Here is a 17050-nt window from a genome sequence, read left to right as displayed (position 1 = left end):
CACCATAATTATTTATTCAAAAAAATAGCTTAAGTAAATGGAGTAATAATTGTATAATGTAAACATCATTAATATATATTATTTTGCAAAATAAACACATTCAGAAATAATATCCTTAAGTAAAATTTAACAACTTAATATCACTTAAGTAAAATTTTAGGTTCGAGTCTTTGTGTATACAAAAAATTTCCTTTAGAAGATTTACTCATCAAAACCAAATATACAATCTAGATCTATCTAAATTAATCAAGACGAAATCTTCAAATTAAAGGATAATAATAATAATAATAAAACCTAGTATTTGGACAACAGCGCTACATTTTACAAGTTGGCATAGTCCCGCGCCTCTCTTTTTGGCATAGCCCACAGACACGGAAAGTTCTGTCGTACAACAATATAATATATGATTAAAAAAATATTATTAAAAATATTATTATTTTTTAATATTTTTGTTAAAAAATTATCTAAAAAATTATTTTTACTTAAAATATTATTATTAGACGTTTATCGGATTTGTTAACCTTTCATACCCGTACGAAAGAGGTGGAAACTATCCACATGGGTGGATACTATTGGATTGTTTTCTATAAAAACAAAGCAGAGAATTTTTTATGTTTGTTCCCGCATAAATGATAGAAGCCAAAGAGAGAGAGAAGGAAAAGCATTCCACAGAAAACGATGAATCCTGTGTTTTCGGTTGACGATTTCTCCTACTGCTTCTGGGCGGCTCCGGCCTCCAACGCTGCAGCTGGGATGAGCCGAAGCCATTCCGAGTGGGCCTTGGAAAGGTTTCTGGAAGAAGTTTCTGGTGCGGGAGACAATGTGATTGGTCCGTCCTTGGAGCCACCTCAGCCGTCCATTTCGAAAGCTGAAGAAGGTGTCGGAGATGCTGACGCGGTGGAGATCGAAAGGCCTAACAACCAGAATCATAATCCTCCTCCGTCTGATCCAAAACCGACAGTCCCAATTAATTCGGATGATTTCCGCGCGATCCTCGAGAGCAAGCTCGAACTAGAATGCGCCGCGGTTGTTCTTTCTCGTGTATTCCTCTGTATCTCTATAATCTCCGTTTTTAGTTACTATTATATGCTATTATTAATACTAGTAAATTTTTTGTTCCTTTATTTATCGAAAAAAATCCAGGCGTTAGCTGTGAAGGCAGAAGATTCGTCTGCTCAAGCTGAAAATCACACGTTTCAATCGGGATCAAAAGTTCAAGGCATGCTTCTGCTTTTCATGCAGCTTATTTGATTTGAAAATCATGAGCTTCAATTTTGGGTGATTAGTAGTGGTTTACTTATGAGATTGTTTTGTTATAATGGGTGGTTGCAACCATTAACGTTGATCTTTGAGTTTTACTTTATATCTGTTTGCATGACCCACTGAGCTGTAAATATTCGTAATAGAAACTAAAAATTTCAGTCAGGTTTTGGGAGGGCTCGGTGTTCCAAGTTCTATACAGTCTTCAGATTTGCTTGGTCTGCGGTGTGCAAGCCGAAGAATTTGGGAGGGCTCGGTGTTCCAAATCTGAATCTTATGAATAGAACATTGTTGGGTAAGTGGGCGTGGAAATTTGCTAGCGAGAAGGATTCGTGGTGGAAGAGAGCAATCTGTTGTAAAAACAATATGGATCCGAGATCTTTTAAGTTGAAAATTTTGATACATTCTCAAGCCTCATGGATGTGGAAAGGTGTGATAAAAAATTGTTCGTCTAGCGATGATTTTGGGGTGTGCTTTAGAAATCATGTGCTTTTAGAAGTTGGGTCGGGGAGGGATATCTCCTTTTGGCATGATAGTTGGGTGGGTAATATTCTCCTTAGAGAGGGATTTCTGCGTATGATTGCACTTTCCTTAAGCAAAGATGGGAAAATTGAAGCCTTTAGGAAACAATCCCCTTCGGGATGGTGGTGGGATGTTCAAATGAGGAGGGAGCTAGCGGATTGGGAGATGGAACTGTGCGTGGAATTGAATGCGTTGCTTTGCAATTTGTCGAACGAGTCTTTTAAGGATGATTGTTGTGTGTGGTCAGGAAATGGGGAGGGTTCCTATTCGGTTAGCTCTTGCATGAAGCTTATGAATGCTTCATCTGAAAATGATCTGTTATGGTCTAAGAAAGTTTGGTTTGGTGTGGCTCCCCCTCGTGTTGAAACCTTTGTTTGGCAAGTTTTTCATCAGAAGGTGGCAGTCAAAGTGTAGTTGGTAAAACGTGGTGTTTCGCTTGAAGATTCACTTTGCCCTCTTTGTGGTTTGGCTCCTGAATCGGTAGGTCATTTATTTGTTTCATGTGGAGTGGCATGGGATCTTTGGACGAAATTTTTGAGATTGTGGAATGTGCAGTTCGCTTTGCCTGATAATCCTGCTCAGCTTTTTTCTGTTTGGGGGAATTTAGTTCCGAGGTCGAACATTTGGATTTTTATCCCAGGTGCAGTTGTGTGGCCGATTTGAAAATTTAGGAATGAGGTTGTCTTTGAGAAAAAGAAGCTTGATTCGGCAAATTTATACTTCTTAACTATGTATAGAATTTCAGCGTGGTTTTGGGTAAAATTTCCCAAAATTTTGATTCCTTTTGACTGTCTTGTGGGGGATCCTTCTATGGCTGATCATTGGTCAAGCTGTCCAAGAGTTACATCTGCCTCCTCGTCATGGTGTTCTCCTCCTGCTGGTTTTTTCAAAGTTAATGTCGATGGGGCTATGGATAATCAATGGAGCAGAGGGGGTATTGGTGGTAGACTTAGAGATTCAGATTGTCCTGTGTTGGGGTCCTTTTCTGAAAGTGTTGGTTTTGGGCCTCCTATTTTGGCGGAGCTTTTGGCGTTGAAGTCTGGTTTAAGGCTATTTATGGATTCCGCTTGGAGCAGAATGGGGCGTCTAATCCTAGAATCCGATTGTGCCAAAGCTGTGGAATAAATCAAAGGGCCTGGTTCTTGCTCTCCCTTGTTTGTCTCTGTAGTGAAGGAGATCGTTGCTTCAGTTTTGGAGAGAAATGTGATTTTGAGAGTCATTCCGAGAAGTGCTAACTGGGAGGCGGATAATTTAGCTAAAACAGGAATTGGTTAATGTTGTCTGTTTGGTACCGAAAATGTAAAACTAAATATCATGCAGTGCTTTCATAGATTTATAGTTTTCCACTTAAGTGAGATTTGGCATTGCCTGCAAACACCTGTAGTTGCTAGGAGAAAAATTCTAAACAACTTTCCCACTCAAACCTAAACCCACTAGACAGCTACACCACCTTATCACAGTTGTTTATATGAAACTTACCCATGGGATCTCTGATGATGTCATAATAATCCGGTACATCACGAGCATCAACTGGCTCTTTGAATGGCCAAGCATCAGCATTTCGTGCATTGACTGCATGAACATCATCACTTTGCTTAGAATCCAAGGAAGGGCACATAGATGCTTTTTACTCAAGCCTCTTAACCACATTCATTTGCAACATAAGGAAACAGGATGATGATTACTCAGAGTTATACCCAACATTTACTTGATAGGAAATTAAGCATCGATTAAACATAATTACAAGTGAAATAATGAAGATATATGCAGATGATAACCAATTAAAAGTTCAGAAAGTTGCCTTCAGAAGTGAGCGCATGAAACCAGTTAAATGTTTCTGATTTGTTGCAGATACAATTAAGGATCTAAATCGTGTATGACCCCATTGATCAGGAGTCCATCCGGCTTCCTCTGTTACCAAATTAATACAAATTTAGGATTTAGTTAGTTAAAACTTCCAGCGGGCAGACAGCCTTTGAATATGTATGAATATTCGCAACAAAAACAAATAGGGGGAAATGGAAAATTGTTAGATAAAAGATAAACTCAAGATACCTTCCATATTGAAAATTAGAAGCTTATCTAAAAGGAACAAATATATATTCACCCAAATTGTCAAGCTAGAAATATTGATGGATATAATTGCAATACAGCATTTATATAAAACATGGAAAAGAGAAACAAGTATCTAATATAATTGCCAACAACGGCCAAACACAATAAAAAGCCAAAGAACTTACTCAAACCAGGAATATCCTCAACTTTGACGACTCTTAGGAATACCAGCTTCTTTCTGAATCAAACGAATCTTTCATTACTGCTATGTTTGAAATATTTGTGCTTAATTTGCAAAGGCTAAATCATAAAACTACAGCAGGAAAAATAATTAAAGACCAAAACTGAAGTGGGAAAAGATTGTGCACTTCACCAAACCCAAAATAAGACAACCAGCTTCACTTGCCGATTAGAACACAAAGAAAAATGAACAAATTCAGTGACAAGAATGCAGAGTCCAGTGAACAGGAATGCCATTTAAGAACGAGCACCGATATGATGCAATGCATGTAAACAAAACAAAACACAAACCTAAAACACTTGGAAAATAAGTAACTTTTCAACAAAAATATGATGCCTTGATTAAAATTGAAGAACCAAAATAAACATGAAAAACTCGATATTCTATTTGTGATACTGAATATGGCTCAAAGCCTAAAAGAATGCAAAGCGAAAGAAGATGTACCTTCAGAAAATCAATTCCTGGATAAACAATTTGACAGTTTGAGAGCTCCCTAATCTTTTCATAAATTGCCTGTTAATCCCAAATAAGAAAGCACATTTTAATAGAAGTTTGAAGAAATAGTCGGAATACACATGTGAGTAGCGAGAAGGAAATAATAGTTGACGGAAAGAAAATTGATTAAAGGTTCTTGGTTTATTGCAGATTGGCTATTCAATTTCTTTATCCACCACTGAAACTGTATACATTAAATTTTGGTTACATATGTCCGCATTAGCTTTTGATAAAAGCCAATAGGTAAAGAAAGTTCTGAAGAGATATTAACTTGTAATCACCCAAAATATATAATAAAAAAATCAACTGTTCAGTAATCCATTGACAATGAAATCACAAAAGGTGCTATGCTGGGACCTAATATGCATCCAATGAACTACTTCGGGTCAAATATGGAGAGTACAACGCTTTGGATAGTAATCAGTGTTACACTTGAACTCAATACGCATCCAATGAACTACCGCAGGTCAAATAAGAGGAGTACAACGGTCTGTATGGTAATCAGTGATGCAGGCCTCCACAAAGTGTCTTCCTGGTGAAGACAGCAGAGTATGCCATAGGAGACTTCAACCCTGAACTGCCCCACATCCGATCTTGTTTTATGATGGATTTTGAACCCAACTTTTCAGGTGAATTTTGAGAAGAAAATCATGAAACTCAATGGCCAATTTTTTTTTTGGGGGGGGGGGGTGGAGGTGACATTAAATTATGAAGACAGAGTGAAAGAAAATTCAAAATAAAATAAAATAAAGTGAACCATTTAGAATGCTTTGTGGCATCAAGATCTTACCTCCAAGCTTGCTTTTGGCGTCCACAACTTCACTCATTTTCAAATGAAAATCTCTTAAGAATTGGACCTATAAATCAAACCAAAGGATTATCAAGAAATTAGTGATGAACAATATATGAAAATCTCCTAAAAAACATGACATCTTAATTTCTAACAATTTTTTTTTCATCAGATCCCATAATCGGAAACCAAGCTCTTCTTTAGATGTGTTAAGGTATGTACATTGTTTTATTATCTTTGTATCAAGCTTGGAACGTTCGTCTTTAGGAATGTGGATGAAAGCTCGACAGCCAAACACCTTAAAGTGTTTATATGAAATCATTGTCTATCTGTATTGGAATATCTTCATCTAAATCACTAGAAGGAGAATGATTGGTGATAATTAGGATAGTATTAAGGATTCACCCCAAATATTGATTTAGACAATCTAATCTAGAATTGTAATGCATGATTCAAACTCTTTCGATCTTGATGTTAGAAGAGTTTCAATATGGTTTAAAAGGGTCTTGATACTCTCGTTTATTATCAACGCTCGCTCATTTTAACTTTCTCCTAGTCTCATTTTTTTACCATAACATGAAATTCTTTGAATGTCTCAAATATTTGATTCTTGAATGGTCAATCAGATTAACACAGTATAAAGAATCACTTACTGGCGTTTTAGTCATTGAACAAACATTTGTATGTACTAAATCAATAATATATCTTCTTATATGTGATTGATTACTTTAGCAAAATAAAACTTGATATTGCTTGTTATGTATCTAATGAATACAAGGCTCAAGTGAGTCATCTTTCACCTCATGAAGGTCTTTTCAGACAAGGATTTGTTTCATTCACGTGACTTTAACTTCTTATATCATAGCTTCAAACATTAGTTTCTCTCTTGCGTAACTTTTCTAGTGTTATAAACAATGATCTTTGCCTACTTCCTCTAGCAATGATCATACTATTTATAGTGAGTTTTCATTTTTCTTTATCAAAGTGATTCATATAGTCGATGTTATCTAATTTTCTAAATGAAATAAGATTAAGACGCATATCTAGTATATATCTAACATCCTCCAAAATGATTTTATAGCCGACATTAGTCTTCACATGATGTTTTCAATACCCACAACCCACAATCTTATTTGTTGCTTGGCTTTCCATTTTCAGTGTATCATAATCACCATTTTAGTTCGTTAGGAAAAATTCTTCATGTAAGGTTTCACAAAATGAAACTCCCGTTTTAACAATTTATGAGCAATCGCCATAAGAAATTTTAAGATAATTAACTTCACCAAATAACTGCAAGTATGATTAATCCAACTTTATTCATAGTGCATACACTTCTTTTTATGCCAGTTTTGGACTAAAGACAATTACTTTGTCATCCAAAACACTGAAGATAAACCAACTTTATTCAAAGTGCATACATTTCTTTTTTATGTTGCGTTTGGACTGAAGGACACAAACTTGGTCACATGCAAAACTCAAAAGATATAACCAAAAGCCTTGATAGTTGAGATATGAAGGAAGAAAGGGCAGGCCATCCAACGGCAGTCACCAGCTTCCCATCAGACACACACCATTTAGATTCCTCCACGTCTCCTCCACCCATCTTCACCATTACCTTCGTTCCATGGCCGCATGCACATCTCTTCCCCTGATTTACATGATTCATTAATGTTCAAAACCCATATACATGTATTCATACATGTAATTAATCAACATTGTATAAACAAACAGTAATAGTGAGAAATCACCTTTAGAACACCTGCAGCAGCTAGGAGCCATTGCCCTTGCCCAATACCAGCAATGACCCTATCTTTCTCATAGAATTCCTTCACTAGATCGACTGCTTTGTCGTTCATTACGAGCAACTCAGGTGACCTCCCACCTGGCACGACAAGGCAATCGTAGTCATAAACACTGATATCATCCCAATTGGCTGTGATAAACAAGTTATGACCGCGTTTCTCGCTGAAAACTTGGGCTCCTTCGTCGTCATGGATAGCGGTGACACAGGTTTCCCCCTTTTTCTTGCTCGGGGTAGCGGTATCGACCTTGCAGCCTAATGCTTGGAGTGCACGGAACGGGACATTGAATTCGTAATCTTCTACATAGTCCTTTGGAAAGCACAAAATACAATATATTTATGATTAGTTTTATCAGTGTAGCTATCTATATTCCTAGTGAAAAGGGCTTATCTCATTCTTACCCCACATAGGAAAAGCACCGAGTTAGTCTTAGTTGCATGAACTCGGGCTCCCATGGATTCAAACAGAGTTTTGAGATATTCAGCATACGCCGGCCATCCTATTGAACTCAAGATGTTTCCATCTTTGAGACAAGCAGTAATGTCAAAAGCTGATGTGATTCCTGGTTGCTCCCACCAAATTCCACCGGCCAGCTCAATCACTGGTTTCATGCTTGCGAATGCAGTGCATTTCTTGCCTTTCAAAAGCCCCGCCGCCGCCAGGAGGAGTTGGCTGTGACAACTCGTGGCAATAGGTTTCCCTGCATCGGCAAACCCTTTAACGATACCCAAGACCTTGTCGTCGACACTGAGAAGCTCGGTGAAACGACCTCCGGGAATAAACAGGGCGTCGTAGCATTCGGCCTTCACTTCATCGAAGTCCGAATTCAGCGTGAATAAATGGCCTGGCAATTCTGAGTAAAGCTGGAGAAAGAGAAAGAAGGGTTTGAAATTAAGAAATTATATATGATGATGAAAATAGCGAAGCATTTCTTTTTCTTTTTTACCTCAAATCCTAAGAAATCGTGGATGGCAGTGATGCATTTTTGACCGGGTAACTTGTTGGGAGAGACACAATCAACTCGAACTCCAAAGGCTTGCAGCACCTGGAAAGGCACCATCACTTCGTAGTCTTCCATGTAGTCTCCACAGATTATCAAAGCAGATTTCTCCACAACAGTGCCCATCATGTGCAACTGCAAATCACTGGAAGTGGAAGTGCTACCAAAAACAAGACCCTGTGTGTATTTAGAGTCGGTGCGTCAGAACAAACTGAAGAAAATAGGAATCAGTGTGACGTTGTTAGAAACGGAAATTACTGTAGATTAAAGCTGGCGTTTTGTAGACTAAGGTCAGATGTCGCTCTCATTCACCATACATTGCAGATTGAGCATGGGGAAAAGGAGACGTATACGATTCAAACTTCAAATATTGTGGATACCACTTTAAAAGGCGTTATTAAATAAAAAAACGATTTTTTTATTGTTTTAATGAAAAAACAACTTCAAATAGTATTATTGGAAAAATACTCTTAAAGTGTACACGTAAAATTATCTCGTGTCTTAGAAAATGTGTCAAGGCTTCGCTTTTATAAGGCGTGAGACTCCTATAACATATAAACACTTTTAAAAAAAAGTATAATTTAATATTTAAAAAAATGTGAGGTTCTCGAGAATTTAAAATGTCTTAACAATTTGTGTGTGTTATTTAACAATCCTCGCGTTTTAGAACATAAGTTATAGCCAAAACCGTAATTATTTATAGGCACGTTCGAGAGATATTTTTTTACTCATCCGGTTGCCTAAAAAATTAGGCTTAAATATAAAATAAGTGTAAAAATTATATTTGTTTTGGAGAATAGGTGTCTAAAGTATTTTTTTACTCATCACGATGTCTAACATTAACAACGTTACTATTTTAGGTGCTTCGACCGTCATCGTCGTTAATTTCCTCCGTTAAATAAAGTGACACATGTCATAATCCGATAATTTTAAAAATTTAATTTTAAAAGAAAAAGCCTAAAAAATTATTTTTGAAAAACCTCATTATTTTAATAATAAAAAAACTCACTCTTAAAATCTTTTATTTTGGTCTCATTTACTCTGAACGTCAATCATCTTTAACGATCCATTTGTCGATGATTGACCACTAATATGTCGATGACCACCTAATGACATGTCACAACCCTTACACCTCAAAACCTAAAATCTTCACATCCTTAAATTTCAATCACTAATCCCAAAAATCTCAAATATTTAATTTTTTAAATTTCTTTGATCGATTGTGATAATAAGCTGTTTTAGCAGACTGTGACAGTGGGCCATTTGAACATAGAAATGCTATGGAAACAAGGGAGTGAAAGGAGGTGGGACAAGAGTAGGGGATTTTTTAAATTTTTAATGAAATTTTTACTTTGTAAGAAAAATAAAAATTCTATAATTATAAGATTATGACATGTGTTATTTAATAGAGAAAATTAACGTATTTAAAGACTCAGACACAAAAAATAATAACATTTATAACGTTAGATACTAAATAAAATGAGTCAAAATTACTTTAAATAATTACTCATAAAAAATAATATAGCTTAGACAATTATTTTATATTTATGCCAGAAAATTATATAACAGAATGATTATCTGGAAAGTTCACCCATTTTTCTAATACTTGAGTTATACGTGGCCAAGGAGTCTAGGGCACGTGTTTAGTCAAAGGTAGTAGGGTTGTATGATTTTGGGAGAAAGAGAGGGTAGTTGGGTAAAGTGAGGCGAAAATTTTCGAAATAGTGAAAGAGAGTTTTTTCCACCTAAAATTAAGCGCCGTTACGTTTTCCGGCATTTAAAGTGAGGACAAGCAAAAAAAAAAAAGATTCCCCTAATCTTCCTGATTTTCACTGCTCGCTCTCCAGCTTCCCAAACCTCTCAGGTCTCTTTCTCTTGCCATCACTATTTTTTTCACAAAGTAAATTTCTTTAATATGTTATCTGGTAAACGTTTAGCAGATCTTGTTTTTTGTTTTTTTTTCTCACAGCTGTTTATTAGTTTCATTCCTTTGTCCTAATTGAAAATTAAATGCGACATTATTATTTTTCGGGCGGAGAAAGATGGCAGGAAAAGGTGGAAAGGGGCTTTTGGCGGCGAAAACAACCGCAGCAAACAAGGACAAGGACAAGAAGCGTCCGATTTCTCGGTCATCTCGTGCCGGAATTCAGGTATTTCTCATTATACTTGTTGTCTGCCTTCTTATCTTTGATTTAATCCCATCCGTTGTTTTCATTTTTCTTTCTGATCTCAGTTCCCAGTGGGCCGTATCCACCGTCACCTCAAGACGAGGGCATCTGCACATGGAAGAGTTGGTGCCACAGCTGCCGTATATTTGGCCTCCATCCTCGAGTACCTAACTGCGGAGGTTCTGGAGTTGGCCGGAAACGCGAGCAAGGATCTGAAAGTAAAGAGAATCACTCCAAGGCATCTGCAGCTTGCTATTAGGGGTGATGAAGAGCTGGACACCCTTATCAAGGGTACCATTGCTGGAGGTGGTGTCATCCCTCACATCCACAAGTCCTTAATCAACAAAACTACCAAGGATTAGACATGTCTGATTTTAACTAGATGGTACGACTTTCCAGTAATTATAGTACGTGTTTAATGACTGCGTTTCATTGTAAACTTCATTTAATGTGTTTAGGATATTTGGTCAGTGACTCATATGTTGTAGTTCTCTAGAATTGTTCCTTTGAGCTTGTGATCTTTGTTGGTTCCCCTAGATATATTGTGTCATTCTAGCAGCGAAGTTTGTTGTTTGATTTTGACGAGTTTTCTCTGATACTTCATACTAAACCATTAGGCCACGATCAGATAAACTGAGTTTGGTAATTTAATCTTAAAATCCAATGGATGTTCCGAGTAAAAGAGCATGAATAAATTTTTTATGTTTGTTTAATAATTGAATAAATACATTTGTTCTGTTGATGTTTACGAAAAAGTTAATTTATAAGCTTGTTATGCTCGTTTAATAAACGAACTAATATAAACATTTATATTAATAATCATATTTCAGAACGCGTTTTTGACCAAATAATTCTAGATTTCTAAATATTAATAATTTTAACATCATAATTTATAAAAATTAAATTAAATATTTTTTTTATAAGTTTAAAGGAATTATAAATTATCTGTTTGAATTTTTTTCAAACAATTCACAATAAATATATACATATACGTTAGTACTCGAACTATTGAGGATAACTTGGGTACATCCTGGTCAACCAAGCATGAGCCCAAAAAGTATTGAGGTTGGCGTTGCCCCTATACACATGGACTGCTGCAAAAGTTGAGGGGATAATGGCTTGGCCCAGTGCTAAGATGGCCATCCATGTGAAAACATGGTCGACGACCCCTGAACCATAGAGACCGAGGCCCACACCTAAATCGGGAAACTATGGATTGCTCCGGTTCTTTCGTTGCTATACAAGCCACAAAGAAGAACAAAACATTGCTTTCAAGCATTGCACAACACAACATAACAGTGTTTATTTAGTGCATCTTAATTAAAAGGCTCTGCCATATGCCATGACATTGATTTCATTTTCGTCTCTTCAACACAATAAACGACAATACCATGCACACAATCAAGTTCGGTTGGAGGAAGATTAAAAGCGTTTTTATTAATAATAAGTTTGCTAACGACCTAATAGCAGGAAAATAAATAAAAGGAAGGCACCAAGTTCACTTCATCCTTAGCAAAGATTGCACGCTGTTATCACTTTTGCCACCTACAAAATTAAGGCTTTACCCGTGGAGATTTAATGATATAGTACTCGACTGTCCGCCCTTTATTTTCTTCTCTATTGATGTATATAGAGGGAAAGACAGCTTATAGAATTCTATGGACGATCTTATTTCTGCCCGTGTTTAATTACAATATCATGCGTAAGTGCGTGTTAAATGCCGGTCGTGATATGAAAGTGGTAATACGTGTGAGGCATCGAAGAGCATGCCTGCTATAATTGCCCGTAGCCCCACTGTGTCATCTTCTTCCTCTTGGATCACTGTGAATTTGTTCGATTGACTTAGTGGAGGAGGGACAGAGAGTATAACAAAATTTACTCGATGGCGATTTCCATTTTACAGTTGGCTGTACAATGCTCCCATCTGAAAAAGAAAGAGTAGGGGAGTGGCCCTCAAATAGTAACCTTAACATCAAGTCCTCCGACACATCAGAACCTAGAAAGTAACTGTCATGTTTCTATTATAATTTTTTTTTTTACATTTGGGGTGTAGTCCCCATTAAGGTGAAAGAGTTATAGGTAATGGCCCTCAAAAGGTAACGTTAACATCAAGTCATTCGGCAAAGAGTCCCCTGTGCGTTTCTTTCTAAACTTTAAAACAAAATTCATTTAGAGCCAAGATAACAAAATGAACAAATCATCATCCTTCTTTACTAGAGATAAGAATTGAGTGAGATAAAACAAAATTTTAACTTTCTCGATCCAATCCAAAATATAAAATATTTCATTCGATCTCATCAATCTCGAAAAAATAGTGTTTTTAAACTTATATTTTTTAAATAATATAAGGTGAATAGAAGTTGGTATTTGTTCAAAATCTTTTATAATCATTGACAACGAATATACCCTACACTCGAACCCAAAACTTTGAAGAAGAATAACATTTCCTTAAACTGCTAAGGTGGCTTATAACGAATTATACGCCCATGTCAAGTGTATTTACTTGAACAAATTATAATAATAATAACACCATTCAAATTAAGGTTCAATCCTTAAGGTGTAGTTGGTACTAGTCGTATGATTATCCGTCGATTGAGGACGAAAGACATTTTCTAAACTTTTCCTCACAATGACCCTTTTTTCGCAATTACTCTTTCTATATGATTATTGTCAAAATAACTCACACGAGCTTCACAATAAATATTTTCCCCTTGTGGTCACCAATATGAACCCACACTTGTTTTTCAGCTTGTAAAAGCGACCATTAGATATGCCTGGATTTCAGGTAAATAGAGATTCGATGAGAAAAAGTGTTAAATCTACATAAATATAAAATTACAAGAGAGGAAAAGAACAAGGAGCTAATAAAAGTAAGCACTAGAGGAATAATTTAAAATGCCACCCTCTTTTTTTCATCAAGTCGCTATCAGAATATCAACTTCCTACGAAGTGCTAGAATATTGTTATTACTTTCCCCAGCCAAAGCAGCGACACCTCGGATGGTTTCGCTGATTAAGTCTCGAAATATTAGCCGTTCGACGTCGAGGACCGTTTCGGACATCTCCAAGGGACAACCTTTCCAGCCGTTGATGGCATCCTCGGCAAGGTCCTTTCTTAGCACTCCACAAATGATGTCAATCAAGTCGTCTGAATCGTTCTTCTCTCGAATTTTTTGGAATTCAGACCATATTTGTGACAACGACATTTCCCCAGACCCTGAATCCACAAAGGAGACGAGCTTCCATGGCCGTAATTGATTCTTTCGGTTGAGAATTTCATTGATGGTGTCGAATATCAGCTTCCTTTGGAGTCTAGACACTTTGGAGGTGTCTTTGCCCTTCACGTATTGTTGTTTCTCGAGCAATAAAAAGACATCAGTGTCATCATGCAAGTAAATTGATGCTCGGAGGATATCGGAAATGTAGATAAAATCACAATCATCTTGGGATTTTGATTTGGGGGATAAGATTGCAGGACTCCACATTTCATCCTCTGATTCACCAAGTTGATCTGATGATTTCCAACACAGACAATAAACGAAAGAGAAAATGTTAAAATCTCAGTTCAGACTTCGATTGAAAATTTGCAAGATCCCAAAAACAGTTTTGTTTTAAGCCTAGTGTCCATCCCAGCATTGATTGATGAAGAAACGAAGTCAATATCAATACGGATTGTGGATTAAAACATACTGACAGAAGATGATGTATAAAGAAAGAAGATGAAATTCATCATCGCTTTCAGTCGATTTCCCATATGCACATAGTTTAACAATTTTAACAGAGAAGTGGGACCATTTTTCCTACAATAAACCAACGAGACAGCATGGGATACTGTAAAATGACAATCTAATGGTTCTGTCAGGCAAAGCTCAGCAAAGGATATGGCTTTACGGGGATTTTACCCGTAAATACTGTTTTGCAGCGAATGGAAGATGTATCAGTCACTTTTCCTATTTATAGCCACTTTTCGAGTTTAACCCAGAAAATTTTCCCACCGTGCAAACAAAAATGGTTTGACTAATTATGGATTAATTAAACAAATCAAAGTCCAAGGCTTCTGAGTTTTGAAATAGACTGTTTGACAAAGAAGCAGAGTCAGGCATAGTGCTAAACTACAATGTAGATACGTCATATGCAGAATCTAGCCAATCTAAATCAGTTCGTAGAATTCTTCACTTTCCCATAAAAGGTTTAGTATGTGCCCAAATAAATAACAAAAACAAGACGTATAATTTTCATTTTTTTATACCTTTGAAATCGATGTTCCATTTCATGACAGGTGAAGGAGACGACTCTTCCTTGTAAAACGACGAATCAAGTACAGAGACTGGACTCGGCTGCAACTCAGTCGAGGCAGCGGCCATCTCTGCAATGTTTTGAAGAAGCATATCGCATCTCTGCAAAAGGCTCTTTCCTTCCCTCGATCGCTGTAACACCCAAATAAATTACTGGTTTAAATGAGAATGATAATTAAACATATTTAATTTAAAATTTTGAGCAAATTTTTTACCTCCGTATCAGTCTGGGAGGACGTGCTAATGCTACTTTCTGAAACTGTAGATGTTTGATCTTCCGCTGGAATAAATACCTTCTCTTCTTTATCGTAAATCTCAGCCGTTGGTTTCCTGTTTCTGGGTAATCTTCTGGTCGTTTGATCTAATCCCGCTCTTCTCACATTAACCCGAGGGGACTGAACCGGGGACACTCTTCTCTGCTCTACATTGCCATTTCCTCTCCTCTGTGTTTCAACACTCAGTGGCCTTCTGTTGGTGGGACTCCTGACGCCACATTCACTTCTACCCAGAGAAATCGAACCCTTACCTCTGCTTTGGTTTAGAACATTCCGTTCATTCTCCGGCTGATTACGTCTCGGACTCATAGTCGGCGGCGACTCAATATTCAAGTTCCGGCAAGGTCCAGGCCTTGGGCGATAACTTGGAGGAGACGAATCTTTGCCAATCCTTCTGACGGCTGAAGCCGGTGATCTTCCCGGTTTGATAACGACAATTGGAGATCGTTCTTGCTGATAAATAAAGTTCCTGTTATTCGTATGGCTTGGAGCTTTCTTAGTCTGTAAAAGACCTTTGAGCCGCAAAGCTTCGAGGATTTTCTTAAGAGTCTCGGGATCTTTCGATGGCTCATCGATTCCTCTGCTCTTAAGACGTTTCACAATCTCTCCGGACACGGAAACGGTCTGTTTTCTCTCGGGAACGAAATCTGCTGAATCGTAGAAACATTTTCTTCGGTCCATTCCTCGATCTGGAGCTTGAACCGGCTCATCTCTAGCATTTCGTAAGCTTTCTGATCTTCTCATGCTTACACGATCTTCTTTGACTCCATTTTCTCGTACGGCATTGCTCAAAGCCCTTCCGTTTTGGAAATTTGGTGGCATGCTTTGTTTTGAAGGGAAATTGACTCCTTCAATGAAACGTCGCTGAAACAGATCTCGACCTCTTGCTTCTGACGCGGATCTTCGGAGCTCCACTTTTCTTTCCGGTTCAGGATTCGAATCCTGTAACGGTTCCAGTCCCATGAGTCTGGCGATTACACTTGGTGACCGTCGTTGTTTATCGATATCATCCGCCTCATCTTCTTCCCTGTTACTTTCGCATCGGTTGGCAGATAATATGGAAGCGCTCGTATGGATCTCCCGGGGCTTTAGGCTTCCTTTAGCATCAACGACGGCTCTGCTATCAAGAGAGAGCCTTGGAGCTTCTTTGGAGAATTTCCATGGCGACCTTGCGCTTCCTTCTTTGAATTCAAAAATGGGAAGGGGAAGAGATGACTTGCTCTGATTACCGGTCGGCGTGGAAGCTTCTGGCGCCGGGGATCGGAGCTCCGATGTAACCGGAGATTGCTTCGAACGGTCCGGCGATGCTGCTACTCGACCTTGTGGCTGCTTATCTAATTCTCTCGATATTGCTGGTGTCTCGACGGTCTTCTCTTGCTCTGTTATCGTTTCACTTACCTGAAAGATACATCAATAAAACAAGAGAAACCAACTTAAAAAAAAAAAAAGATTTCAAAAAAGAAAAACCAACCGGCGTCGGCATGGGAGGGAGGCGCTTGGTATAGTTAAGGCGTTTGCCAGAAAGAATCTGGTGACGATCAAAGATCTGAAGGAAACCAGCCACGCATCCCATTTGCTTCCCTATTTGTTTCTCAAGATTTTGCTCTAGCAATATATTACCTGTCATCATTTTCGTTGTTTGTTATTTCACCCTCAAAATAGTCGTCTTCTTTGTGACAAACTTAAGCTTCCATCCTCAAACCTCCCTTCATGAATGAATGATTGCCACTTCTCTCTGGTCTTTGAAAGGGCAGAGGCTGTGGGGGCAAGTGAATATATATATTGATTAAAGCCAGTGTGGGGGTACGTTGCCTTACCTTTTCATAAAATGACAAATACATTAGAGCGAAAAGGGTTTGGATGCCCAAGACAATGTGGCGCACACACTGTCCAGCTGCAGGCAATGCCTTGTCCTAACGTGTCATTTGAATGTTCCCTTCATTTTTCGTGCATTTGCATTGCTTAACCGCTACATATGTAAGCGCTACTAAATCCAGGTTTAATAAGCAGACCCACTCTTCATATATGTAATGTTTGTATTGATAAAATAAATAAATCTCCAATGTTTATTCGTATTTATTTTTTACTTTAACATTAACATTGCTAAAATAAATAATATGTTACTTCTAGCTAGTAAAATATTATTGA

At 37.6% G+C, this 17050-nt stretch overlaps 4 protein-coding genes and 1 long non-coding RNA gene across 6 annotated transcripts; 2 read left to right on the top strand and 3 right to left on the bottom strand.

The window, feature by feature from the left end:
• The first annotated feature begins 642 nt into the window (after positions 1 to 642).
• Positions 643 to 3114, top strand: LOC120165898 (basic leucine zipper 25-like). Its single transcript, XM_039175329.1, has 2 exons — positions 643 to 1041; positions 1144 to 3114. Exons 1-2 carry the CDS (start codon positions 679 to 681, stop codon positions 1249 to 1251), a joined length of 471 nt encoding a protein of 156 aa, XP_039031260.1. The 5' UTR covers positions 643 to 678; the 3' UTR covers positions 1252 to 3114.
• Positions 3115 to 3629: 515 nt separating this feature from the next.
• LOC120165897 lies at positions 3630 to 4776 on the bottom strand. Its single transcript, XR_005519870.1, has 3 exons — positions 4523 to 4776; positions 4023 to 4075; positions 3630 to 3693 (listed from the first exon to the last, which is right to left on the bottom strand). It is a non-coding gene; the product is annotated as an uncharacterized LOC120165897 (long non-coding RNA).
• Positions 4777 to 6754: 1978 nt separating this feature from the next.
• LOC120165949 (DJ-1 protein homolog E-like) lies at positions 6755 to 8408 on the bottom strand. Its single transcript, XM_039175376.1, has 4 exons — positions 8112 to 8408; positions 7567 to 8028; positions 7112 to 7474; positions 6755 to 7011 (listed from the first exon to the last, which is right to left on the bottom strand). The coding sequence occupies exons 1-4, from the start codon at positions 8292 to 8294 to the stop codon at positions 6826 to 6828; spliced, it is 1194 nt and encodes a 397-aa protein (XP_039031307.1). The 5' UTR covers positions 8295 to 8408; the 3' UTR covers positions 6755 to 6825.
• A 1512-nt stretch (positions 8409 to 9920) lies between these two features.
• On the top strand, positions 9921 to 10896 carry LOC120165890 (histone H2A variant 1-like). Of its 2 annotated transcripts, XM_039175321.1 has the most exons (3): positions 9921 to 10029; positions 10208 to 10315; positions 10399 to 10891. In XM_039175321.1, exons 2-3 carry the CDS (start codon positions 10208 to 10210, stop codon positions 10693 to 10695), a joined length of 405 nt encoding a protein of 134 aa, XP_039031252.1. In that variant the 5' UTR covers positions 9921 to 10029; the 3' UTR covers positions 10696 to 10891. The 2 variants fall into 2 exon arrangements, with proteins under 2 accessions (XP_039031252.1, XP_039031253.1); XM_039175322.1 differs by lacking the exon at positions 9921 to 10029 and having other exon boundaries at positions 10135 to 10315; positions 10399 to 10896.
• A 2299-nt stretch (positions 10897 to 13195) lies between these two features.
• LOC120165985 (protein LONGIFOLIA 2-like) lies at positions 13196 to 16631 on the bottom strand. The gene is made up of 4 exons (XM_039175405.1): positions 16374 to 16631; positions 14843 to 16300; positions 14582 to 14759; positions 13196 to 13843 (listed from the first exon to the last, which is right to left on the bottom strand). The coding sequence occupies exons 1-4, from the start codon at positions 16530 to 16532 to the stop codon at positions 13260 to 13262; spliced, it is 2379 nt and encodes a 792-aa protein (XP_039031336.1). The 5' UTR covers positions 16533 to 16631; the 3' UTR covers positions 13196 to 13259.
• Between the last annotated feature and the right edge of the window lie 419 nt (positions 16632 to 17050).

Source organism: Hibiscus syriacus, unplaced genomic scaffold, assembly GCF_006381635.1.
Source record: "Hibiscus syriacus cultivar Baekdansim isolate YM2019G1 unplaced genomic scaffold, ASM638163v2 tig00111621_pilon, whole genome shotgun sequence".
In the NCBI taxonomy this organism is placed as follows: Eukaryota; Viridiplantae; Streptophyta; class Magnoliopsida; order Malvales; family Malvaceae; genus Hibiscus; species Hibiscus syriacus.
The sequence above is the reverse complement of the archived record's forward strand: the minus strand, read 5'-3'. Positions and strand labels throughout refer to the sequence as shown.

Bases quoted from the DNA above. Each gene is read 5' to 3' on its own strand.
- LOC120165985 (XM_039175405.1), bottom strand. From the start codon at position 16,532: ATGATGACAGGTAATATATTGCTAGAGCAAAATCTTGAGAAACAAATA. The intron at 16,301-16,373 runs GTTGGTTTTTCT...TGTATCTTTCAG, and splicing joins TCCCTCCCATGCCGACGCCG to GTAAGTGAAACGATAACAGA. The intron at 13,844-14,581 runs GTATAAAAAAAT...GGAAATCATCAG, and splicing joins ATGGAACATCGATTTCAAAG to ATCAACTTGGTGAATCAGAG.
- LOC120165949 (XM_039175376.1), bottom strand. From the start codon at position 8,294: ATGATGGGCACTGTTGTGGAGAAATCTGCTTTGATAATCTGTGGAGAC. The intron at 8,029-8,111 runs GTAAAAAAGAAA...CTCTTTCTCCAG, and splicing joins ACGATTTCTTAGGATTTGAG to CTTTACTCAGAATTGCCAGG. The intron at 7,475-7,566 runs GTAAGAATGAGA...TGCTTTCCAAAG, and splicing joins CGGTGCTTTTCCTATGTGGG to GACTATGTAGAAGATTACGA.
- LOC120165890 (XM_039175322.1), top strand. From the start codon at position 10,208: ATGGCAGGAAAAGGTGGAAAGGGGCTTTTGGCGGCGAAAACAACCGCA. The intron at 10,316-10,398 runs GTATTTCTCATT...TTCTGATCTCAG, and splicing joins CATCTCGTGCCGGAATTCAG to TTCCCAGTGGGCCGTATCCA.
- LOC120165898 (XM_039175329.1), top strand. From the start codon at position 679: ATGAATCCTGTGTTTTCGGTTGACGATTTCTCCTACTGCTTCTGGGCG. The intron at 1,042-1,143 runs GTATTCCTCTGT...AAAAAAATCCAG, and splicing joins CCGCGGTTGTTCTTTCTCGT to GCGTTAGCTGTGAAGGCAGA.